This window comes from Dermacentor andersoni, chromosome 5, assembly GCF_023375885.2.
Source record: "Dermacentor andersoni chromosome 5, qqDerAnde1_hic_scaffold, whole genome shotgun sequence".
Lineage (NCBI taxonomy): Eukaryota > Metazoa > Arthropoda > Arachnida > Ixodida > Ixodidae > Dermacentor > Dermacentor andersoni.
The window spans coordinates 177,533,543-177,561,091 of NC_092818.1; the positions used below are offsets into that span (position 1 = coordinate 177,533,543).

Here is a 27,549-nt window from a genome sequence, read left to right on the forward strand (position 1 = left end):
CAACGTGAACTGTATGACAAGGGCTTGGGCTAGTTGGTAATTCATTGTAAAAACGACGTACGGCGCCAAGGACAAGGACCGAGAGAGACGACACAGCTGTTAGACACTTGCTGTTACAGCACCCATGTTGTCCGCTTTAAATTTTCTGCGCATGTTCCCCCATGTATATATGTACACATGATTTGTCAACGGCAATAAAATAGTGTCAGAAGCCAGCGCAGTGTATACGTCGTCTCTCACAGTCCTTGTTCTTCGCGGTGTATAGATAGTTTTTATCACGAACTATAGGGTTTGATACGCAGGAACAGTGAACGAACCCCTTCGAAACATATACCCGAAATGAAATTTTAATATGCCGAGTGGTTTTTTAGGCGTGACCGCACATGCCTACACCATATTCGTTTAAGCATCACCTATACCACCTGCTTTCTACATAAACTGCAAGTGATGCGATCACCATAGTGTAGTGTGAGCAATGTGCCCGAAGACCTGCACGATTTTTTGCATGTCTGCATGCGTTGTGCAGCCACAAGGGCGGTTCTAAAATCTGCTTTAAATTTATTCGGCAGCTCTCTGGAGCTACATCATATTCTTGAACCATGGAGCAGCCCTGCTATACGGGTTATGTTGCGCACAACAAATGAGTTTATATAGTTTACCTCAGGCGGCACTGGCTTGAAGCAGACGTTCCAGACGCTCGTTAATCTGTATATTTATGCTTGTTATGTGTGTGTTGTGTGTGAATGTGTACTGTCTGTATATGAGTGAGTCATTTATCACCGATCTCATCTGGAGTAGCGCATGCCAGGGGTATAGCTAGGCAAACATACTTCAAGGACGTTAAAACGGCCACGTAGACGAACCCAATGTAGGCCATGTTAGGAACATTGTGATAATATGCATGCAACACGGAAGCATCGGAGCGATCACAGCAACTACAACGTGGGGACGTTCTTCTTTTGAGGTGGCACAAGAAGTCAGACGTGTAAACAACCAAGTCTAAGCGTAGTCGATGGAGGAGCATGTCGTACGCGTAGCCAATCTTTTGGCTCGACGCAAACCGCAGTTTTTCACAGGCGTCCTCTTACAGTGAGAAAAATGCTTGGACCGTGGTCATGCCCTTAAAGGCAGATGCGTGCTGCGAATGCCCTTCGCGATTTTTGTGGACGCTGTTTGTTTTGTCATCTATACACTGTGCTTCTTCTGTAACGGGCTGATCTCGCGTCCGTGTTGTACTTAAATGTGTATACAGGAAATGACTTGCATTGCCTCTTTATCCACTGTGAAATGGGTGACTGCCTTTTAGTTGCTCGGCTATTTTCTGTGCTGGTGCCGCTATATATCCATTATGTAGGTAAATCCATTCTTTGTGCGCTTGTGCTCGTGTGCATTGGGATTCCTGATATTTTACTCTTGCTTTTTCTTTTTTATTGTTGCTTGAACAACTAATTTGCTATTTTGGGATAGCTGGTTTCAACGCAGCCCTTCCATATTTCTACATCTAAACAAATAAATAAAACATCTGTAGAACTCAAGAACTAATATACCTCTATTTATTACTGCAATAGCATAGCGGTCATTGTTGTGTATGCCAGGAGAGCAGACTTAGTCAGCCAGAAAAGGTGCAGACACGAAAGACGTGCAGCAACGTTGCCTTTAAGCTCACAAACAAGCTCGCAGTGGTGTTGTAGGTTTTGTTGTAGGTTTTGCTCAGGTCAAGCTAACTTCTTTTTCAGTAAAGAAGGACTACGCGATATTCTAAAAGAACCAAGAACTCAACCGTGGAGGTGTCGACAAGCTTTCCTCTAACAAAGGGGCCTAAATACTACATTGAAATTCTTGATGCCATATTGATGCACTGACGCTGAGGTACCGGCGCCCAAAAGAAAAAAAGGAAGCGGAAAAGTCTGGCCCTCATTTTCTCCATCATTGAGGTTTTCCCACTCAAATGAATGAAAATTCTGCTTCAGAGATTACCTGCATAAAATATTAGCGTTGCGCTTTAATGTCCCCGATTGGTCACTCGCAGTGACGTGGTCCACGCGATCTAGGTATACTTTCGAATTCAGCGGTCTTCTCTTAGCTGTAGGATCTAGGTAGCGGTGCGCGGCGTTGTACATATATGTTGTAGGATGACTCTATCAGGAGGTCCATGATTCTTACGTGTGCACCTTTAAGGCGCGGTATACTTGACATTGCGTGGCAAATAACAGCCCAAATGTGTTAAACATAGCGCAAAGGCAATGAAGCTTTAGCGAGATTAAATACACTTGTGCAAATAAAATTCCCCTCATGGGCGTACGCATGGGGCATGCTTGAAGGAGTCAATATCAACAATTGTTTCGCCGTGCGCTGATGGCAGTGGTGCGTATGATGATCTCTGTGTGATGTGAGAATGAACGTTGTATCATGTACTTATAGCAAATTGCGCCCGGACGCTGATCAAGGTGCGAAAAGAACAGCATGCTTGAGATGGTCGCCCGTTCAGTAAATAAGGAAAAAATGAAGTGAGTTCCCGCTTCAACTTCCGGGGGTTTCCGTGATATCACGATAGTATACACCAAGAACTCGACGCTAAAATGAGCAACGAGAGAAATCCTTAGGATTTTCCGTGTCCTTGCCGGTCACGAGAACTGCCTCAAAGTTATCAAGGGCCTAATACCACTTTTTTTTTTATTATTGGCCCGCAACAGTTCCTACGAAACATGGGCTCAACGATGTAAGACGGACCGCGGACGTGAACGTCTTGTAATTTTCTAATCAGATTAAATCACACTCAGAAGAGGTTCCGACTGCTGCTTCTGTCGGCGCCAAGGTTTTTCAAACGCTCTTCAAGCAATGCAAGAACGCAGCGCACGACGCAACCCGTTCCACCTCGTTTGTTCGCAGTCATTCCCAATGAGACGGCGTCATTTTGTCGAATATGTACTACGGGGCAGACGCTGAGTACGAGCGCGCCTTTCTTCCGCAGTATTTTGGCACGCGCGGGCGCGTGCCGTCGGGTAGGATATCGGCCTCGCGGTCGGGGGCAATGCTTCGGCCACATCGAGATTTCGGCGGCTTCTAGAGGGACCAGCCGGGCGGTGACAGTGGGGAAGAAGCAGCATTCATGGCGAAATGCTGCGGCGACGGCTAGCGAAGGGACACGCGTTCAGAACAAGAGAGGAGCTGCACGCGGCCACGCCGGCAGCGAAGCAGGGCAGGTGGCCGACTGGCGGGAATCAATAGCGGAGGGGTGGTTCGGCCGTCTGTCGCGCGCGCACGCACACACCTCCCCCCTCTCTGCGGCGGCACCCCTATACCTGCCCCTACCTCCGTCCAGGTGTGCGCAGCCTCCTCTCCTGGCGTGACGCCATTGGCCCGCTCGAGCCGGTGACGTCAGGTGGGGCGCACCACAAAAGGTGCGCCCTTGGAGGGAGGGTTAAGCTAAGGTGGGGGGTTTTGGGGGGGGGACGTGAATTAAAGAAGGCGAAGAATAACGCAAGAATAAGCACAAAAAAATACGAAAGGCGCAAGCCACGGCCCAGCGAGCAGCGGCGCTGGGCACATGGGCGGCGAGCGAGGCGCAACGCCGGCGGACAGCAGTTGTTGCGAGGAGAGCATCTGAAGCGAGCTGCCGTCGGCGCGGGCGGACTCGTGAAAGCGCAAGGCGCGTCAGCCGCAGGTGTGCGCGCCTCCACCGGCAAGCAGAGCCCCGGCCCTTGAGCCGCCGCGCGCGCGCGCTCGCGCCCACGACGCTGTTCTGCCGTCACTGCTGCCCACCGAGGCGCGTCCCCCCATGCGCGCACTTAGGCCTAGCTAGAAGAACGCCGCCGCACGAGACGATCACCACGACGACACACGCACGGGGCCGGATTACGAGAGGCGAGCAAAGCGGCGCAGCGCGACCACGTCCCTCATGTCCGTGGCCAACACCGAGAGCTCGATGACTCTGAGCCAGAGCATGGATTCCGTCAACACGGTAGCCGAGGAAGAGGTGAGTCGCGCACGCGATCTTGTCTGGCACGCGCTCTTTACACGCACGCGGCGAGAACCGCGTGCTCCTCTTGAGAAAGCATGACAATGGCGCCGCCACCAGAGATCGTGCAGAGCAGACGCAGATTGCTCTTTTGTTTTCTTTTCCTTCTCTATATGTCAGCTGTTGTCGGTAGGTATATATGCAACGAAACATCTGCCATCTGTCTGAAAGCGCCGTTGCCATAGTTGCCCTATGCTTTGCCGGCGGCGCTACGCTGTTAGCAAAGGTTTCGCATTCGGATTTGTCGCCTTATGCTTTCGCTTGAGCGTGTGTTGAATGGTTAGTCGAAGGTATCAGGCAGGCGATTTTGGAGCCATGCTGGCTCTTTAGGTCTCTCGATGCTGGTTCTGGATAAGCATGTAGGCATGTCCAGGCACCCACAGCATAACATACTTGTACCTCAGGTTAATAGGACGCTTGACAGAAATGGTTGAGAAAGTTTCTCGCTTGTATGATGTTACTACCGCGAATCTGCCGCGTCTCTGCTTTTTAAAACTATGAACGTTGATATCTTCGTAGGCTTTGTAGGGGCATCGTTCGCAGGGGTTGCAACATCACTGTCTATTGTCAGCGTCTTGTCTGCCTACACATGTAAATGGGATGACAAGACTTCCACGTCTAAAAGCGGAATTCTGGCACAGTGCTCTTGAGCGTCTTTATCAGGAGGTCCTGACGTACAATTTCGGCATAATTGGTGGCTCCCCTTCGATAGTGTCTATGGACCTGCACGGGGAGCTCGCAGTAGCGCACTGCGAAAGTCGGTTGTCGTCAGTGTGACGTGAACACAGCCGCAGATTGACGTTCTTGATGTGGTCTGCTCTAACACGTCTCTGGCACAGACTTCGGGACGCGGCTGACAGTTTGAGAAATTTGCACTTATTAGCTTTGCCTAATGTGATGTCAATATCGCCACAACCTTTTGATGGCCACAGCACTCTCGTGACATGGAAAGAAGTGAACTCCGGCTTCCACCTCCCTACTCCTACCTATGCTGTTCTTAGATCAGGACAGAAACACCAAGATTTTATCAGAGATCATCAACATTGCGTTCAATTCGTCGCTGACTGCTCACTAACCACAAACAAGGGGCTTGAGCTTTTGAACTGAGACCACCGACATAAGCGGCGCAATACATGATAAGCGAGGACTCAAAGCAATTCGTTCTGTATATGTGTTGTCCAGGATAGCAAGGATAATAGATAGGCGGGTGCAAGAGTACGTCCTTCCCCTTCGCTGCAGATTACATATGCGGCTTCCCTCAATGAAGAAATCTTGAATATGGCTTGATTTTAATGCAACTCCACGCCACACGCATTTTTATTATCTGAGGATACGAAGCTTCCTTACGCACTATTCGCCATAGCCAAGTTCAAGATATGTACGTCCTGACTCTGGCTCACATCCGCACGTCTTTTACGCAATGTCACCCTTCCCGATTAGCCACCTAAGAGGCGCTCGTCTTGCTATCACGTGCGATCGCTATCATGATTAGCTGGAACTTGAACGCTAGACAGTGAAAAAGAAAGGCCCTTACGCGGGAAAAACTTTCTGAAAGCGGGCGCAGATCTCTTTCCCGACCATGTCTGTGCAAAATAGTTGCGCAAGAATAGTTTACTGGCATTTCGTTGAAGCAGAGGCAAGTTCAGATCCTACGTCTGAGTGTAACTCGCAAGCGAAAGATGACTACATGAGATGCGTTTTGCGCCGATAAGCCTACGAGGAAAACTGGAAGGTACTGGATTTTCTTAAAACCTCTAAGCGGATCACACAATAAGACTGCTTCGATCAACAAAATACTTCAGCTTAAATGCAACTGGTTGAGAATGTTGAATCCAATTGTCGTTGTGATACCATGGCTCAAGAGAAACATGAACATAAGAAAGAAGGTTGCCAAAGTTCTATTAACTGTTCATCAAAACAGAGAGCGGTGCGAGTTGGTGTGGTTCCCATCTTAACTAACTGCCTGGTACAGGCAAGAACCACGGATACATATAAATAGGGCACTTGGTGAACAAAAATTTGTAGAAATGAATTTTATGTGAGCGGCGCTGGACTGATGGAGACAAGGGTTCTTGCACCTCCAGGAGGGTGCGTGGCGAACTTTTCACGCGAACCACCGTGGAGCTCGGGGCCGGTCCGCGCTCTCGATAAATTCGCTATACGCATACGCTCACTCGGCATTCTGGGTTCGTAGTGGGTGAGCGATTTATGCGTCCATGGCATGCAGGGCTGCGGCTCTACTTGTTACTATCTGCTACGCCTCTACAGCTTTATGCGAAGGAGCGCCAAATTGGACGTCCATTTGTTCACAAACAAGAACTGCGCATCCATCTAAGCAACAAGCACCACTGACTGACGGCCGACCGAAATTGGCTCGCCGTGCGCTGTCATCGTCACTTTGCACGAGCTAGGAATGTAGCGGTGAGGAAGTCAGCGCTTGGGCGAGGCTTTTCCAAATGTTGTGCTTTGCTAAGGCAGGGGAAAGAGGCTAGAGGGGAGGGGTGGACCTCCTACCACTGTCACCACAACTGCTTCGCTCAATGGGGACACATGAATTGTGGCACAGCAGAAATGTAGTGAACAGAACACGGCGTAGGTTGTTATCCTTCCAAGATTAAGCCCAATGGGAGACAGTTTTGCTGATTCAACGAGAACCGGCGTATTCTAGCACCAAATGACGGTGACTTATCGCATTGATGGCCACTGGTTACGACGGCAACACTGTTTATTGATTCAATTTTTTTAATGTTTGACGCCATGCGCCTATAACAGTTTTAGCTCAAGTAGCAAACGGACAGATCCAACATACGGCACTTGACCTGCTCAAGTTTCGTATAGCATTAAATAAACTTGGGCAAATTATGAAGTGAATATGCGTGTTATTTGTTGATTTCGCGTGTATACATGGAGAGAATTTTCGTTTGACAAAATGTACACGTAAGCGCACCGGCGGCGCAACTATAAAGTGAGAATAATCTTGCATCAACTTTTAATAGAAATTTATTTACTTATTCGTGATATTTTACAGAAATTTCATAACTGCAAAGTTTAAATAATTTCATGGCGGGAGAAAAAAAACACAAAGGTTTTGAGCAATATTACACGCGACAAAAACAACTCTTCGTGCAGAAGGCATCTCTAGCGGGTGTCTATAGAAAACTTGAAAAATCAGGTTGAAATTGATAGAGATGATTCGTTACGCACAGAGTGTCTCGTACAACAGCCTCCTCACGTAAAACTGTGCGCAAATGAGAACGGTAAGTGTGCGACGCTCACCTGGAGGTTTCTATACAGAAGTGGCATCTTGTTGGTACCAAATTTTGTCGTTGGAATGATAAGTTATAGCTGTCGATCTCATTTGGGCATCAGTTATAGGCACAAATTTGTGCCAGTAAGCGATAAATGTGCGGCACGGATTTCAAAACGCGTGTCACTGAGAGTGTACATGAACACTTGCAGTGCTACGGACCACAGTGGGTATTTTATCGTTGCAGCTCGTAGGAATGGGGGCTAGAGTAATTGCCTGTCACGCTTTCCTCGTTTCTCGTCAATGGTGGATGTCATACTTCCTTGTCACGCGCGTGAAACCAGCAAAACGCGATGCCAAATGCTTCTCATTAGATTTTTTTTTCAATCTCTCGCTCTGCGGGGGGCCAATTTTAGATTAAATCGTAGCAGCGTGTCAGTTTTTCGACTGAGATCGTTACATTTCGAACAAAAAAGTTTTGTTTTCCGAAGCGAAGTGTATACCTGTCCCGTTATTCTACTTGTACAGTTTCAACTCGCTCCATGGCCTTCAGACTAAGTGCTGTGATATTTTTGTATACTAACAGCGTGTCCTCGATCACTTTCGACTCGAAATGAGAACGGCTTGAATCTAGCAAACACTTCTAGCGTAATCTGCTTTCGCGAACACAGTTAGGTTGGCGCATAAGCTTAGGAATTTACAATGACTTCGATTCTTCCGCAGAACATCAGTTTTTATTCCCAGCTGTAGTGATAGTGAAGATGCCACGAGGTTACACGGAGAAGACTCAGTTATTATTGTTGCACTGCATTACGATGAATGTTTAAATGTCCTCTTATGTTAGAACATCAACAACATGAACGAATTTTATATGTGATCAAGTGTGATACGCTAATACGCTTCCGTCACAAATGTGGCTCTTACGGAGGGTTTTGTGAACGAAACAGGCTCAGTGGAAATATATATGTCGCTTTGTCGTTTTGCACGGGGTCGCGGGATCAAATCCCGGCCGCGGCGGCCGCATTTCGATGGGGGCGAAATGCAAGGACGCCCGTGCCCTCTGCAGTGGAGGCATTTGGGGGGGGAGGGGCATGTGCAGTGGGGGCAAGTCTCCCACTACGGAGCGCCTCATAATCAAATCGTGGTTTTGGCACCTAAAACCCCAGAATTTCAATTCAATTCACTTTTCAAACGGCGCTGCAGTAAAATACCAGTCTGCAGAAGCTTCTAGCTTGCAATTTGTATTCACTGTACCAAGGAGAAAATAAGGCCGTATTATTTCGAGATGACTTGGTTTTCTCGTCAGGGTATCTATCCCGGGTGTTTCAGCGAACACGCTCAAAAAATTTTAAAAATTGCCTGTGACAGATAGCACACGTCTAGTCCATGAGCTGGTCTACTCCAAGAGGTGGAAATTAGTTACAAAAAGAAAGCATAATCGGCTGATTAACAAAAATTCACTAATTATGTTCTTAACTAATTATTTTATCGCACATATCGCTATCTGCAAATTCTAGCCGAGGAGTTCGCAAAGCGGATCCGCTTGGAACGAATTCTCAGGATGACACCTGTTTCGAGATGTTAATTCCCGAACTTTGCGGAGAAATGCATTGGTGTTCCTGTTACTTTTGTGCTTCAATGCATAAGACGACATGTTGTTAAGAAAGTATGTGGAACGACGGCGCATTATTGCCGTAAATTTGACGGCGCATATCTCATAAATCTTGTAACTCATACAATTCTTTCCAAGTATGACCCGTTAGTCTCACCTGCTAGAATTTCTAAATTACAATATGTGCTGTAAGGTAATCAGTTAAAAACTTAATTAGTGAATTTCTGTTACTTAGTCGATTGTGCATCTCAATTTCTTGTGTAATTAATGTCCGCCTCTTCGAGTAGACCAGCTCATGGACTACAATCGCGCTATTTGCCACCGGCAATTTGTGAAATTTGTGAATTTGTGAGCGCGTCGATAGCGACTGGATTTTTACCAACGTCTGCTGCACCGTAAGCAAACTGCTGCTTTGAATGGGACTTGATTTCGAGATAAGGGCCTGCCCCGCAAAGCCGCACCCGCTACGAGCACTGTACCCGTATTGCGTGGAGCTTGACTCACTCACTGTGTAGACAAGATGCCACCTCTCGAAACACTGCGTTTTCTACCTGCTCACTACATTACACCATGACAGCAATGGTCGCTGTTGCCAATACTTTAGAGGAGTCAGATTTCAGGCACAATTTTCCGGAACGGACGAATGCCAACTTGAGCTATTTGTCGAGGCTTATTAAGAATAACGCATGATCTGAGCCTTCACCATATACGTCGGTCTAATTTCTTATAGTCGGTTCATCTGAAAAGAGAAAGCTATCCAAAAATAGTGGACAACGCCGGGCCGTCAAGTGTTAACGGAGGCGATACGTCTTCTTCTTCGCTGTTGCGACTTCTGTCACTAGTTTTATTTGCATGATCAGGTGCCATATATCGACCAACGCTCTACTGCGCCCACTTTGCCCTATGTATTTGCTTCTTTCTCTCTGAGCTTTCGGTCTTCGTGCTCGTCCTTTCTCATAGCCAAACCATTCTCAGACTTTACTCTTGCATACCCGCAGCAATCTCGGCATCTGCTGCGCTAATAAAACCTGGACGACTGACACGCCGAGTCAGAAATCTTCTCTTATCTTCCATAAGCTATAAAGAGCGGTTTCGGCGCCATTAATCATTAACTCTAGGCGGTTCTCGCGCCAAGTGCAGTCTAGTGCTTGACGGTGACGGTATATGAAGGAATCACTCAATTGTCACGCACACTATAGCGTATGTGGAAAGGGGAATGCGCCTTTTAGTTTGCTTTCTCGGGTTCACGTTTCATTCTGGTCTGGTGGCGGACGCCCACGCGCGATGCAGAGGTGCAGGGTCAAGTCGGTAGTAAGGCGGCCTCCTCGGCCAGGGTTACACCGGCGACTTGATACGTCTTTCATACAATTTCGCCTGGCCACTAGACTTAATTTATCCCTAGAAGTGCTTAATGTGGCTGAAGGAATGAATGAGTGTGCCATTGCTTCTTATACATCTTACACAAAGATAATGGACCATGGTGGACGCAATATATGGGGGTAAGAGATATCCTTCTCCTGTAGCGGGATCTGCTTCGCTTGGTCATAACGTTCACTATACACGGGCGCTTCACCTGCACGGAAGCCGCGTCGAAGCGCTTTCGTCGTCCACGCGAGTGAAACGGACGATATCGGAGGCCAAGCGAGAACGTTTGTGATAATGAAGTGGATGAATACACGTGTTGTACGACAGCCCATCCAAAAGTAGCGAACAGGTGGTCTTATTCTGCGTACCACCAACGTATATGTGACCTATTGAACAACCGCATGCAAGTTTCTAACGGATTCCGTCAGGTTTCTACAGTTAGAGTAGGGGCGATCTTTCAGACGCTTTCAACATCGTACCGGACATAGCAGCGTATATACGATCTCCTACTGCCCTCTTAAGCGCTTTTAAGCAGGGGTAGCTTAAACGGCGGCGTCCGATACGATGTGCACCACGTCTGAATGATCCCTGTATTGGCGGATGGAATCCGCTGGAAACTTACGAAACCTGCCTGATACGGTTGTTTGTATGACTTGTCGTACACGCCGGATTGGACGCGAAACCGTATACTGTGTGTCTCCCAGTTCATGTGCGTCTAAGCCACTCGATCCGCATGACGACGCGTCAGAAAGATGCCATCTCAATCTACTGGAACCTATGCGAACGTAGTGGAATCCTCCTGGAGGCTGGCTGGATGTTGTGCTGCGACGAACAGTCGTATACGACTGACCGGGTGCTTCGCGCTAAAAGCGGAAGTGCTGCGTGCCGGTCGCGCGCGATCTCGAATAGCGCTCTTTGTTGTCGGGAAGAATAGCTCATTGCCAAATACACACAGTTCTCAGGTATACGAATTGAATAACACCTTTTCGAAAGGAGGAAAGGTCAAGAAAAAAAAAAAAAGAAGGCAAGAATTTGAGGGGTGCGCGCCCGGTGGAGATCGGTCGGGGGAGCGCAATGGCTGTTGAGAGCAGCTGGTGGCCCCAGGATGGCGGCGAGAGTGCGCAGGCTGTCCGGCTGACGGGGCGTTCGGTGCGCGACAGCTGCGTCACTCGGTAGAAAGAGCTCGAGCTATGACACGAGGTCTCTCATGTCACGTCGCCAGGCTTACGGAGATAACCGATGCGTGGCACGTGGGTGGGGTGTTCGTGGCCATTTTTTTGTTGGCACGGATCCAGCGCTCGAGGGGAGAGGGACAAAGATGGACGCAGACAAACGAAATTGTCCGCGCCCGTTTTTGCCCCCTGTAAGGTTTAGCGCTTATCTATTAACAAAACTGAGTGCCAACCGCTGCAAGTGGTTGTACCCCATCTTGCTTTATTTCCGAGAGGTCTCTCACGCCTCGATCGTTTATTTTACTTGTACCTATGCAGAATGCGCGTGTACTTTATGGGGAGTATGGAAACCCTCCTAAGGGGAGTCAAATATGATACATGCACTGAACGCCAGAGACAGAGTCCCTAATACGTACGCAGTTTTTGGCGCATGCTCCGCATATATGGTTCGTACTCAGCCATGTACGTAGGGTCCTCGCAACTTATCAAACTGTCGAAGTGGTTTTATAACCTTACCAACATTGTCATGATCGATAAAAAAATTTACTGTATATTCCTCTTAATGTCTTCTTCAATCCGCCACTTCTGGTGGCCGTGCCAGGTCTTGTTGTTTTGCAAGCGATGCAATGTTGGCAGGTAACTTGGTAATCGGATAAACACAATGTGCTATAGAGTGACACGTACACGGCAAGAATGTAGAGACACTAAAGAAAAAGAACTACGTCGAGCTGTTTGAGTAAATTGCCCTCCTGCAATTCGGAGGAGAGGAGGCTAAACAAGTCACAATGAGAGGTGGCTTCACAATGAGAGAAGGCTTAACAAGTAAAACAAATAAAGCTGCACAAGCTAAAGAAACACGGCGACCCCAGCATGAAGCTCCTGCATGAGCGCACCGTGACGTCATGGATTTTGACAGCGTCTGCTCGGGTCTATTAACTTTTTTTTTCTTTATCGGCAACGATGGAACACATTACCCACCGTGGGGAGTAATGGTGTTGTGATGCTAAGCACGAGGTCGCGGGATCGAATCCCGACCACCGCTGCCGCATTTCGGTGGGGGCGAAAACACCCGTGTACTTGTATTTAGGCCCACGTTACAGAACTCCAGGTGGTCCAGATTATTCCGGAGTATACCACTACGGCGTCCCTCATAACCAGATCGTGGTTCTGGCACGTAAAACCCCATAATTTAATTTTTCTAGTGGAATACATTGCACTGTAAAGGAGCCAAAGACTTAACTTGGCAACTTTCGACGACGCTTACTGGGCCAAAACGGCTCAAATATAAGCAAATATTTTGAAATTTGTGACATCACGTTGAAGTAACGGCGCTGGCGTTCGAAAACGAAATCAAAATAAGTTTTTTGGGCGCGAATTTAACGAAATACAGCTTTGAAAGAATACTTCAGCAGTCTTAATAGTGTTTCGCTTAAGTGCCCCCTTAGCGAAAAATTTGTGTTGACTGTGGCAACAACCCCCTTTTGCACGAGTAACTGCTTGCATGCATACCATATACTTAGCTCCGATTCCGAGAGATATCGTCCTCTATCAACACTATGCGTTGGCTCAAGCGGAGTGAACGTACTCCATCAATAGAGTAAACGTGCTGCACTGGGAAGTAGAAGAACTATCAGAAATGAAAATTAAAGGAAAACTAAGGTGGAGTATATTAAGTACAGAGGCATTATTAAAATACGATTCTGCAATATAGACGAAACGGCTTCTCCTATCGTGAGTGTACGCTTGTTGAGCCAGGAAAAAAGAAACCCTAAATGGAAGACAGGTTGTGACGCCGTACTGTAGTTCCCGCATCAGCTAGCCACGAGTTCAGATTTTGACTGCGTCTATACTAGCGCATTATGATTTTTTGTCCATAACTTCAAGTAGTGTACAAGTGCACGAATCGCTTTTCGTGCCAGTGACGGGTTTGACCACGGTCCGTGTGACCGTTTATAGTGTCCCTGTGCATCCTCCCACACGCGCACTCAGTGCTCCCTCCCTCTATCTGTTCCCCTTTCGATTCCCATTTCCCCCACCCCCAGTGTAAAGTAGCAAACCGGGTGCTCGTCTGGTTGGTCTTCCTGCCTTTCCTGTTCTTGCGCTCTCTCTCTCTCTCTCTCTCTCTTTGTCCATAATCAAGGGCCACACTGCATTATATAGAGTGATCAAATATATTTTCCAGCGAGCTCCTATAGAACATTTCTTGCTCCGAAAAAGCCTAAACGCGACAACATAGGTTGAAACCCGTGACGTCACACTGACGTGTAAACGTTGAAGTTCCGGCGTAAAGTTAGTGAAGGGGTAGTTTGGCTTTCACTTGATCTAGCAATAAGAGATCTCTTCGAGCCAAATGAATAAATGGAGTTTAAAAGAATACTTTGCCTGCATAAGTTGATTAAGTGTTACTCTTTGTGCCCTTTAAATACACGACAAGCATTGATACCTGCGAGAGCAGTTGGCAGCTCTCCCTTCATTCCTAAAGTGCAGAGAAGGTTGGTGAATGAAAAGCGCAAAACCCTGTAGAGGGAGCTATTGCAACCAAGAAATTTGGGAAAGCTAAATAATGAACTGATGGGGTTGGAGCAAAGCAAAGTGAAAAGAAAACAGCGCTATAATTATTGTCGCGTGTGTACTGTTCTTTCATCTTCACTTTCTTTCTTTCTTTTCTTCCTCTTCTTTTTCTTTTCGCTGCTGCTACCATGAACTATCATATCAACTTGCTCAGTTTACCTTTCTCTCGGTAAACAGCAGCCCCATATGGGCTTGGTAGGCGATATCGAAAACAGGCGATAAGTGATTGCCCTTCACTGATCACTGTGACCACGTGCGCGCCATCTTAGCAGCGCAGTTTGCGGGCCGGTGTTCTCCGTCGAATTGGCAACCCTGGCCATAGCAGCCTCGAGTGGCGGGACGCAGGGCGGGGAGGCGCGCACCGAAAGGCTGCGCAGCAGCAGCACTGGCACGGCGACCCGCTCATGTCCCAAAGTGGCAAACAAAAGGCTGCATCGCTGCAATTTCCGGACTCCCCTTTGTGTCACCGGCGGCCTTTGCTTGTTCCTGTTCCTTTATTGGCTCTTATTATTATTATTTTTTTTTTGCTCCTACGCGCCCGTTCCCGCATTTATTCGCTCGTCAGCGGCGGCATCGTTATTTATTTGTCCTCTGCGCGAGCGGCCAGCCGTTTCGGAGCGCCGGTTTCGCGGCTGCGTGACACCCCGTGGCATCTTTGTTCCGCAGCCCACAATGCATCGTAGATATTAGAATGCGCGCCGCCAGGCAGGGGCTGCGGGAGGGAGGTGGGCAAGAGCAGTATGATCCCCCCCGCTACCAGCATTCCCTGTTGAAACCCTCTACCCTCCCTGCAACGGGCGACGCACGCCGACGGTCGCGCAGCACTGCCGCCGTCGTCCCAAGAGTCGCCCTGCGCTCGCGGGACCACTCTCCGTGGAGCGAGGCCGTCGTCGGCGCAGCGAAGCGAGCTTGAAGTGTACAGCGCCGACGCCTCTCCTCTGCTGGACGCAGTCCTTCGCCGGTCGACATTGTCCACCGGCACGGCCAGTGGGCATCGTGTGTGTACAGGCAGTTGGGAGCGCGGACCTGGCGCGACGGAGACTGTTCCTGGTTGCGCGGTCGCCACCGCTTGATTTTTGCTTCTCCTCCTTTGCGCAGCGTTCGGAAGTGACGCATCGCTGACAGCCTCAGCGCGACGGCTGCCTGTGACGCCGTTGTCTGCGGTCGGGAGGCCGCAGGCGGGGAAAGAGGTGGGGGAGGGAAGTGTCCCTGTTGTGCGACGGTATATACCTGGCGCTGTGGGAAGCAACGCTGGTGCCGCTCTGCACCGTTGCCAGGGCGACGTCGGTCGCCAGCGTGCGTGCTTCCGGGCTTCCTCACGTGTCCCAACAGCCGCGATCGTTGCCTCAAAGAGCGTACCCTGTCCGCGCTTGCGCTCATCTCCGCACGTTGCCGCACGGGGGCTCGATATCGTTTCTTGCGAGCATGGCTAGAGAACAGGCGATTGATGAAAAACAAGCCAGCACGCTGAAAAGCTGGTGCAGTTATTAAGACATAGGAAACGTCCACTTAAAGCGATGGGGCTTATTGTTGGGATGTCAGCATAGATCATTTCAACTCTCGCTTCGTATGGCAGTGAAATGCAAAGTTCTGACGCTCATCCTTTTAAGACAAATGTACACGGACGTCATTGTAGAGATAGCAAGTCAAGTGGCTGATGAAAGTTTTCGCGATGGCTTTATTCTTCATAAGACGAACACTGCTTGTATTCGTGTGTGATGTTCGTCATGCCATTCACACTTTGTATTGAGACAAATTAATAGCAGGAAATGTCCCAACGCCCACGACCCAGGTTTAACAGCTCCTGCTGCTTTCTTCTTATTTTGCTTTGGAGAGCGTATTTTTTTGCACCGATGGCATGGACAGTGGCCTATTCCTAATGTTAGTTTTATGCACATTCGGAGGGAAGATTTTTTCAACTTTAGCGCCAATTACTGAGATGGTCCATTGTGAGTTACCTTTCTAAATGAAAATTTAAATCTTCTTGTACACGTTAATGAAGTTTTGGGAAGAGAAAGCTGATCGTCTACGTACATTCAGATCAATTGTGAACTATAAATTGCAGCGTTTAGACAGTGACATCCCAAGATTTATCAGATAATAGAAGAGAAGACCTGCAAAGAGAGAGGGCGGAGTGTTGTGAGCCGGAGGGCGAAGAGAACAACGATTTCTGTTTTTAGAATAGCACGAGCCAGTTAGCGCAGACCGGGTCCAGTGGTCCCGTGCTATGCGCCATTCTTGCAATCTAGCTGTTGGCTTCTGCAAAGAAAAAAATGCCTCACGAAGATCCGCGTTTCTCCTCCACATCGGGGCTTCGCGAGTCTCAGCCACATATGTGCATGTTGTGATATCTTCAACTTTCCACAAAGCGCCAAAAACGTGCGTTAATTTTTCTCCCTGTTCCAGTTCTCTCTCCTTTAATTTAAGCGCCGGATTTTTTTGTTAAGATTACTCTCTTTCTAACTACTTTTTCGTTCGATTACATTACCGTGATGCTTTAATACTCGCATTATTTATTCGCTTAGAAAATTTAATTTCACCTTCCCCCTAATATTTATAGTATTATTTATTATGACTACATTTATTCCCACTGCTCGAATACTGTCCTATCCAGAGTAGTGGGTATACATGTCATAGTTCAGTTTTCAATACCATCAACTTGACACGCGCGCTGACCACGTGCTTGCCTAATCAAGCGCTTCGTTATTTAGGTCGCTCCGTCACACGCATGCGAACAGTCGATCTTCGCTGTGGAAAATTTTCAATCAGGGTGGGTGGAAACCCCTACTGAATCGATGTTGAACGTACACGAGCCGCTTATATTGCGAAGCTCACCAGCTCAGATGACATGCGGGCCGGATAGACGGCTCGCTGACGCTATAGAAAGGGATCGCTTAGGGGAAAATGCGCACTTCAGATTTATGCAGAAGAGTCAGGCGGATACGTGAGCTCGCATTACCGTTCAGGCTAAGACAACTTGAACCATTCGCTGTGCAGCTTGAATCTTGTAAGGAGCTTCCGTGACAACGACTAATTCACGCGTTAAAAGATGGCTATTTATGCGGCCGTAAAAGATTTTTGTACACTTAAGTTGCAGAAGAAAGAAAGAAAGAAAGAAAGAAAGATAGAAAGAAAGGAAGAAAAACTTGAAGCTAGAGAAGGAGTAAAGAAAACAACAATACGTTCGCTTTGAACCGGCGCATCTGTACCCTGGAAATAAAAGGTGCGTGGCTTGTGAATATGCGTGCTACTACAATGCAGCATATCGCACTATGAGGCTTCGCATCAGGAAATGTGGAGAGGAAGTTTAATTTATCTCTAAGAAGAATCTTACAGTCGGTGCATATGGTGTCATGTATGCTGGACGTGACATAAATTATACATTAACGGGAACGTATCAACAAAATACTAAGTTTCGCACGTAGAATATTTGCATCTAAAGGTTATCGGGTATCACGATTGTTCGTAATATAAGCAGGAAAGTAATTTTTATATATAGCTCGTTGAGGCAAGAAAAAAAAAGAAAGGACAAAGGGCAATTTCGCTGCAAATTTATTGTGCGTGTGTGTGTGTGTGTGTGTGTGTGTGTGTGAGAGAGAGAGAGAGAGAGAGGCAAATGAGAGAAAGGCAGGAAGGACAACCAGAGTTAAAGCCTCCGGTTTGCTACCCTGCACTAGGGGAAGGAAAAGGGGAAGTAAATACGGAAGGAAGAGCGGAAACAAAAAGAAAGGCGTGAAAAAAAAAGGGTTGGGATCATTACAGTCTTTCTAATAGGCCACTGCCACGTAAAAAGGTCAATAAAGACTTGACCGACTTTCGGTGCGACGACAATTCATGTTGGCATTCCAAGACTGTCTGTCCTGAAAGTGGCCTGTCGCCAAGGCGTGCCAAAGCGGCCGCTAGCGATAGTTGGTGCGCGCTGTATCGAGGACAGTGGCGCAGTACATGTTCTATAGTCTCCTCGCCGGCGCAGTGACTGCAAGCCGCGCTCTCGTCCATACCGACTCGGAAGGCAAAATATCTTGTGAAAGCGACACCAAGCCACAGTCGGCAAAGTACTGCTGTCTCCAGTCGAGAGAGCCCAGATGGGGGTCGAAGTCGAAAGGACGGGTCCAGTCGGTGTAGACATGTGTGCTTCAAGCTTGGTGTGTTCCATAAACATCTTATTGGTTCGTTTACAAGTACACGAATTTTCATTGCTGCGTCTGTTCTTGATAATAGTATGGAATCTCGTAAGCCTTTTTCATGTGCATATCGTGCTGCTGCATCGGCATGTTCATTACGCATTATGCCACAGTGGCTTGGAATCCACTGTAACGTGATGTCGTGTCCTTGCTCGACGAGGTGGTGAAGCAGCAGTCTGATTTTTAGAACTAGTTGCTCGTGGGGTCCGCAGCGTAAGGCAGAAACCAAACAATGTAGAGTAGCCTTGGAATCACTGAACACGCTCCATTTTTCGGGCAGTTCAACAGAAATTACGCGAAGTACACAACGCATAGCAGCGAGTTCTGTGGCAGTCGATGTAGTCTGGTGAGATTGTCGACTCTTTACGGTGGAGGATTTTGCAGGAAAGATCATCGATCCCGCTGACCCATGCACTATGGTTGAAGCGTCAGTGATATGCGCTAAATTATCTGTTCAATTTGCTAGAATAAGAACCCAGATCGCCGCAGCTTGAGGAGGTATAATCGGGTACATGTTTCTACGATGCTGCTTGACTGTATATCCGCCCCCCCCCCTTTCTTTCTCGTACTTCACACACGCAAAAAAAGCAAAAAGAAAGAAGGAAAAAAGAACACATACACTTACCCAGTCGATATAATAACGAAAGGGAAACAGAATCTTGCATTGCTGAAAATGACCTGATGAAGGGATTAAGTTACTAAATTTGCAGAAAGCCTAGCGTTCGGTTGACGCAGTGTAGAGGACTCCAAACAGATATTTGTACAGCAACGGACATAGACTGATATTGATGAAGAGGATGTTTGTCTTGAACAAATTTGTCGGCTAAGGCGCGGCCGGAGCTCCGATACGCGGCCAGAAAGGTTTCAGTTTTCTTAAGAAAACGAATGTTGCCTAGTTACTTAGGTATGCTAATTCTTAAGCGCCAACTCTAATTGCCATGATCATGCGATGTCAACGTGTTTTCAATTAGGTTTCTCCACAAGAGACTCCTTTTTTTAGCAGCGAAGAACACATCTTTTTTTTTTCTTTTCGCTGTCGGCGCGCGCCGCTCGTTTCGGGCGTAAGCGAAGCGCAGCAGTTATTTTTTTTTCAGCGCAATTTAAGCTGACAGCGCGCCAGCGAATCTGGATCAAACGGTGGTCAAGAAAATATATTAGCGAATTAAATGCTACGCTCCCGCCTGGGCCAGCTTGAAACTCATTACGTCGGCGCGGCACAGGATATGACACGACTTGAGAGGAGAGTTTATTCGCTCTCGGCCGATAAGCGAGCCGTTCAAATACAAGCAAACGATCGTGTACACAGCACAGAGGCCTCGCCGTAGCAGCGCGGCGCCCGTCGGTCGTGGCTGGTGGCCGGTCGATAATCGTGCCTGTGGTACGCGGAACGACGCGGGCGCCTCCGTTCGGCGGGCTGCGCTGGGAGTTTGGGCCCCGGTGAGAGGACGTCGCGCGGACAGCGGTGCGAGCACGGGGCGCGTGACCGCATTGTTGGCGGTGCCTGGAACTCGTGCCAGTCTGTGGGATTCGCTCACGTCGTATACGAAGCCCACCTCCGGCAACCCTGCGCCGCGTGGAAAGTGGGCGGGTTGGAAGTGTAGGGCAGGGGTGTCTTTTGCATAGAAAGGGAGAGGAAGAGCAGCAGAGGGAAACGTAGGGTTGTTAGCCAAAACAACATCCGGGTTGCCACCCCATATGCTCTGGGTGAGGGTAAAAGGCAGATTTATTTAGGCAATTAAAGGGAAAGATGGGAGGGAGTGGATATCGTGGAGGGCATATAGAAGGAAAATAAAAGGTCCCTGTTTGTTCCATTAGGTGTAGCGAGCTTAGGCTAATTAAAGAAGATTAAACGGGATAATTTCAACGGAAATGTGTTATTAAAGAAAGGGAAGTATCTACATGAACTCGAAACACTAATCGGAGAGTTATATGGTAGACCACTTGACATGAGTGCTGGCTGGCTTGTTAAGAGACTTAGATGGGCTAGTTGGTTGCTGGCTTGATGGAACATGGTTATAATGGCGCATTTTTTGAGGACGGGACACAGAAAGAATGCACAGAGGACAATCGCCGAACTTCAGTAGTTGAAGTTCGGCGACTGTCCTCTGTGAATTCTTTCTGTGCCCCGTCCTCGAAACGCGCCGTTATAACCACGTTCCATCTAGCTGGCTGGCTTCGATTTCGTATGAACAAAACATGGGCCATTCACGCTAGCACACAAAAAGTATAATTAAAGTCACGCATGCGTGATGCGTAACAAAATGTCACGAAAATTTCTAACTTGCAGCGTCACCAGCGATGTGTCACGCACAGGTTCACCTTCTTATTCCCTGTACTGACTTGAGAGAGACTTGCCATTTTTGTAGAAACACTTCGCTTACGCTTGTACTGCCCCAAGAGCGCGAGTGTGAGACGTGCCGCCCACCTAAACGCTCAGCGAGATCAAACGGGTGGCGTTGCTTTCACGTTGCATTTGACCGTTTTCGAGTATTGTGAAACAATATCCAAGATTACGCATTTAGCCACGAGTGCCGGTTCTATGCCTGTGCCCAGTGCGACAGTTTTTCTAACAAACAAAATAGAAAAGCGTTCACCTTGAAAAAAATCTGGGACCATGGCCTCGCATATCGCAGCTACAAAAGGCCGCAACAGTGCTGCTGCCATTTTTGAAAGTCGTCGGATTGAGTGACCGTCAGTGATATAGAGCCGAAAACTGTTGACACGTCGGTGATATCGACAGTGGACTTTCTCTTCTTCCCTTAATCATTCCCTCGCTTTTTCCCTTCCCTCAGTGTATGATAGATAACCGGGCTCAGTCCTGGCTAACCTCTCTGCCTTTTACCTATATTTCTTGTATGTGTTTCTCTATCTTGCAAACAAACAAACAAACAAACAAACAAACAAACAAACAAACAAACAAACGAGTTAACCATCCAACTAACTAACTAACTAACTAACTAACTAACTAACTAACTAAATAACTAACTAACTAACTAACTAACTAACTAAATAACTAACTAACTAACTAACTAACTAACTAACTAACTAACTAACTAACTAACTAACTAACTAACTAACTAACTACCTAACTAACTAACTAACTAACTAACTAACTAATTATTTATTTATTTATTAACTAACCAAGCAACCAACTAGCTGGAACTAATTAACCGACTTACAACTAACTAACTAACTAACTAACTAACTAACTAACTAACTAACTAACTAACTAACTAACTAACTTGCTAACTAACTAACTAACTAACTAACTAACTAACTAACTAACTAACTAACTATTTATTAAATAATTAACTAACTAACCAACCAACCAACCGACTAACTAGAACTAATTCACCAACTTACAAACAAGCAACCAACTAAAACTAACTAACTAACTAACTAACTAACTAACTAACTAACTAACTAACTAACTAACTAACTAACTAACTAACTAACTAACTAACTAACTATTCAACCAGCTGACCAACCAATAAACCATCAGACTGATTGATCTACTAATTAAATGACTGACTGTTTAGACAAATGTTTTGTTTTCCTCCGCAAACATTTACCCCGTCGTTTTCACATACCTCCACCAGGTCGAGTTTTGGGGCATTTGGTTGGCGAGATTTGTTTTATGTTTTATTCAAATTCTGGGGCCTTGACGTCGAAATTTACCTTTCCCATCTACATGGTAGAATATATCATGATATCATATATCATTGTAGAATATACAAGAACATGTGTTATATGAGTCGGGCTGTCATTTCTATATTTCGTAGTCATAATTTTCCGGCTCCAACTTTTGTTTATGCAGTGTTATTTTAATGCGATAGCGTTCAGGTTCTCGTGTCGCAGAAAACCCGGTGTCGGACGCCGCTTCCGTAAAAAGAATTTCCAACCAAATTCCGAACCACGCATGCGCAACCATTCTTCTACCGCCAAAGTTGCTCATATCTTGTCTTTCATTTTTGACAAAGCATTCCTCGGAATTTTGAGAACTACAGCCCACAAACAAATGTAATGAAAAAAAAAAGCACCGACCAGCGCATATCTTTAATGTTATCTCTTCTCGAAGCGAAGCTTTATTTGATGTTTGCGCGCATGTTAAAGTCAATGTTATGCAAACGTTAAGCTAATAACGCGAATGCCAGTATGCTTAGCTCTACGTATACGTCTAAGAAATCAGCTGGTCAAACCGGCGTTTACCATAACCTAGGTGTTGTTTGTGAATGAATGAATGAATTAATGTTTATTTTGACAGAAATAAAATACAAAGAATCTCTGTCAAAGAGGCTGACAAAAAGGCACGAATGCCTGACTAAGTGTCAGTCCCCTTCCCCGACCCATTCCCAGTGCACAAAACACTCAAGCACACAGGGCAAGCATGGTACACAAAGTGGATACATACACAAAAAAAATGAAAAGTACATGAAATACGTAACAGCAATACTGAATTTGATTTGTGTACAAAGAATGAACAGTCATACCTGAAGCGACAGCAAATACATGTTCACTTTTTTTTTTAAAGTGTTTAAGGACGGTGATTCATTTATTATAGTGAGTAATCCAGGGTGATGATTCAAAAAATCTGCAACTATGAATGCCTGCTTTTGCATGCCGTAATTGGTACGGATCTTGCCCTTGTTGTAGGTTAATTGCCTTGTGTTGTATTTATGTTCATTCGGGAGGTATGTTTTAAAAAAAGGCGCTTTCATTGAGTCTTATTTCTTTAAATATTGCAATGGCTGTATTTTTGTTAATAAGGTTTTCTAATGTTAAAATACAATTCTTCTTGAAAAGCGGAGCGGAGTGGCTTCTATAGGGCGCATTCTCAATTACCCGAATCATGCGTTTCTGTAAGGTTAGTAAACTATGGATGTTGGTTTTCGTCGTGGTACACCACACAGATAAATAATATTGGAGGCGCGAATGCACTAGGCTATAGTATAATTGTTTTTTTAATCTAGAAGGTAACAGATGTTTTAATTTATTAATAACACCGATGGATCTTGCAATGCTGGTTTTAATGTTGTCGACATGACTGGACCAGCTTAAGTTTTCTTCAAACGTAACACCAAGGAACCTCTGGCACGTAGAACGTATAATGACTTCATCACGGAATTGTAATACTAAGCTCTCATCAATACCTTTGTTACGAGGCCGAAAAATAATGTATTTTGTCTTTTTAGTGTTTAATTCCAATTTATTTGCTCTAAGCCAGTTTGAAAGATTACTGAGCCAATTATTTGCTTCTTCCTCGAGAGTAAGCAAGTTTCCACCATAAAAGAAGATATTAGTGTCATCAGCATACATGATTATGTCAGGTGTTAGAGGCACGTTTGTGATGTCATTAATGTATAATAAAAAAAGAAATGGCCCTAGGATGGACCCCTGCGGAACACCGTATTTGATTTCACCCATTGCCGATTTGGAATGACAAATGTTTGTGTACTGTAGTCGGTTGGTTAAATAATTTTTAATTAGGTTGAAAGCAGTTCCCCTAATGCCGTACTCACTTAACTTTTGTAACAAGATATCGTGTTTAATGGAATCGAATGCCTTTTTAAAGTCAAGAAATATTCCTATTGTGTACAGCTTGTCCTCAAAGTTACTTATTATTTTTTCTTTGATCTTTAGCAGCGCCATTTCCGTACATTGGTGTTTTCGGAAACCGTATTGCTTTTCTGTTATAATATTATTTTGAGTACAGAAATTTAAAATTCGTTCGGTAATGTCCTGCTCTACTATTTTGGAAAAGATTGGGAGAACTGAAATTGGTCTGTAGTGGTTCACGTCATTCCTGTCTCCCCCTTTAAAAACTACCGATACCCGTGCAATCTTTAATTCATCGGGGAATGCGCCAGTGCACAAAATTAAATTGCATATGTGTGACATCACTTTACAAATATGCAGCGCCACAGCTTTTATTGGTTCTGCCTTTATGTCATCCACACCACATGCTGTGGAATTCTTTAACTTTAGAAATAAGCATCTTATTTCAGCCTCATCTGTTGGTGCAAGAAATAGCGATCTGCTCATACTACATGGAATATAAGACCTCTAACTTGGGCTATCAGCATCAAACGCATCAGACGCGCCACATTGTAAGAAATGCTGATTAAACTTATCAGCCAGCGCAGTCCCTGTGAAAGATACGCCTTTATCCATAACTTCAAAAACAGGATTACGGTCACTGTTCGGAAGCAGATCATTCAATATTTTCCAAACTTTTTTTGGATCATTAAGAATATGAGTGAACTTATTCTCATAGTACCTCTCTCTTGCCAGTTTTATATCACGGCCCAATTTATTCCTGATTTTTTTGTAGTTCATTAAGTACTCTGGTTGCCTTGTCTTTATAAAAGTAGCGAATAGTCTATCACGTTCCTTTATGCGTTTTAGAAGGGCGGTGTCAACCCACGGTTTCCTGCATTTCTTGCTTCTTGTAGCTTCTCTTAGAGGGAAAGCTTTGTGATAAAGGTCTTTGATTACGCCAAGAAAGCGAGTGAATGCCTTGAAAGGATCCGTCAATGCGTATATTTCGGACCATTCCACTTTGCTGACTGACACTTCAAAATCAGCAATCGTGTTCTTGGTTATCAATCTGTACTGTGAGCGTGTGTCATTTGTGCGCTGTCGGTACACTTTCCTCTCACGTGTAAAAAACAGGAAAATAGGCATGTGATCGCTTACATCAGAGATGAGGACACCCGACACTAATCCAATTAATCGCGTTGTAAAACACAAGTCAAGTAGGCTTTCGGAATTGTTCGTCACCCTGGTTGGAACATTAATAACATTTTCGTAGCCAAACGAAAAAAAAAACATCCAGAAACACTTGTTTGGATCGGTCCATTGAAAGCAGGTTAACATTGAAATCACCCGTTACAATGAGGGGAATGCCAAGCTGTGTACAAAAATCCAGCATACGTTCAATGAAATCTAATAGCATGGATACAACACCGGATGGAGGCCTGTAAATAACCACAAATATAGTATTCGCACACTTGATCATGAGGGATTCATAGTGCTCGTGTATTACAGAAAACTCAGAAATTACATCAAAGCATAGATCGTGTTTTACATAAATAGCGACACCACCCCCTTTCTTATGTTTTCGGGACAGCGAAGAACACTTATAGCCTGAGAAGTGTACAGTGTCGTATTCGTCGCGGAACCAAGTCTCAGAGAACGCTAAAATATCGAATTCATGCTGTATTTCATGTAGAAGCATGCAGACAGATTCGTGTTTGCTTTTTAAACTTTGTGCGTTCAAATGAAACAAAGACATCTGATTTCTATTACGTAACTCTCTGCTCTGTCTGAAGGAAAGCTTGTCGTAGTACTTGCTTTCCTGAAAAGGGATTGCCATCTTGAAGAATGCGCATAAAAAGCCATACTTCTAGATTATCTTATTCTGTCAAGGTCATCCATTGTGATAACCCTAATGACTCGATCACGAGCACCACGACGCACGAAGAATTTTCCATTCTTGTGCCAGGCGAACTTGTACTCTTTTTCAGCCGCCCGCGTCTTCATAAACGTTAAACCCAATGATTAATAAACCAAGCTCAACTTTCATTTCTTAGCTAAAACGGGCATTAATGGCGTATGCCGAATAGCGAGATGAATATAATTCTGAGGTTTTATGTGACAAACACATCGAGATTCATGAGCGGCCATGGTATAGTTCATGCCCTCGATAAAATTTCGTGTCCAAAAAGTAGCATCCATGTCGGAATCAACAAGGAGTATCGCATAGCTGGAATTTCTGCATATTTCTGCGCTTCTTCGGCAGAGGGCAGGCTTGCGGCGTAACTAAACGGACGACTAAGAAGGGCACTGACCATATTTTACGGCGCACTTCGCGAATAAAACTGCCAGGCCATATAGGAGTACGTCTCCATCACTTGCGCAGTGTTTTCCCCAGCTGCGCTTCTTGTCAGTTTCCTGATTGCTTTCTGTGTATGGCGCGCGGCGACTGAACTATCACAACATGGCGATGGTTCTCTCGTCGTTCAATTCTCTCATCCAAGTCTGTTTCCACCAACAAAACTACAGCCCAATTAGGCGAAAACCAGCAAGAAACAGGCTTGCCGGCTAACTGTTGGGCTACGCTTGCCTAAGGCTGCAAGATTCGTGGTCAGCGCATTGCGAAACTTGGAATTCTGAGCCTATACAGTAACAAGGTCGAGAGCTGGGCCCGTTGGTGTACACGATTGAAGGTGCATGATTGATTCGTATATAGTCTAACTTTCCGAATCGATCCTTTAATTTGTTTCGCGAGCCACTTCAAGTATGTTATCAAAGGAGTGATATACTACCCGCATAAATTCAAGAGCAAACAAGTTCGAAACGAATTCAATGCGTTGTTTCGTTTGCAGATTCACCTGCATTTGTATAATAGTGGCGTAATTAAGAATCCCGAACATACATATGAGAATATACCGTACTTGGAAATTGGCTAAACAGTGATTAGATGTCATACTTACATGTAATCCATGTCACAGGCGCTCTGATCAGTTATTTCTCGTGCGCAGCTTATGCCAATGGCCACAACTGGCTAGTTGTACATCGTACTATACTCGCGGACAACTTTCTGTGGCTATGAAGGGAAAGCTACGGAGGCAAAGCGCGCACAAGTGAAGGCGCTTCTGAAAAGAGTCCCGCGTTTTAATCCACGTCCGTTTAGGCTGAGGAAGAGAAAACATAAACACCTTATTAGCACCAGTTAAAGAAGACAGAACACACCACTGAGTGGGAAAATTTACTTATTTTGCGGATTTTCCCTTCCGTGTCTGGGGAAACGTGAAACCGTAGCATGTGGAACAGGCCTGCATCGATTCAAGGTCTGTTCGGAGTAACCAAAAGCACTGTTAAACGGTGGCGGACTACTTGGCGTGGTAACACATGTGCAGCAGCCACGCGCCTGTGGCTTTCCCCACAGAAGGTCTTCTGCGAGTATAGGCATAATTTAAAATACCGAATTGTTCCTGCCCCCCCCCCCCCCCCTCCGCCCCCGTTTCTGTGCGTTAATAAATAAGTTCTGCAGGTTACGTGCCAAAACCGCGATATGGTTACATAAGGCATGCTGCAGTAAAGGACTCCGGATTAATTTCAACATGGGCGTTTTTGCATATCACCCCAATCGAAATGTGGCCGCTGCGGACGGGGTTCCATGTCGCACCCTCGGGCCTATAGAAGCGCGACGCCGAATGCCCTATATACGCAACCACGGCGGGTTCACCATGCCGCTTTTGCCAAATAGAACTGTGAAGCGTCCTGCTACGTACAGACGCGCAGCACAATACTTCATGCCTGTTTGAAAAGGAGGCTTCCATGTAGGAACAGTCAATAAGATGAACTTTTACTCTGAG

At 46.1% G+C, this 27,549-nt stretch overlaps 1 protein-coding gene across 2 annotated transcripts in view; it reads left to right on the forward strand.

Moving 5' to 3' along the window:
* Positions 1-3,485: 3,485 nt before the first annotated feature.
* cpo (RNA-binding protein) overlaps positions 3,486-27,549 on the forward strand; it is a 153,921-nt gene continuing 129,857 nt past the window's right edge. Inside the window, exon 1 of one of the 2 annotated variants that reach the window (XM_055071359.2) lies at positions 3,486-3,976. In XM_055071359.2, the coding sequence (XP_054927334.1) occupies positions 3,899-3,976 (78 nt within the window). In that variant the 5' untranslated portion in view covers positions 3,486-3,898. The remainder of the gene's footprint in view (positions 3,977-27,549) is intronic. The other variant, XM_055071362.2, reaches the window with a different exon arrangement.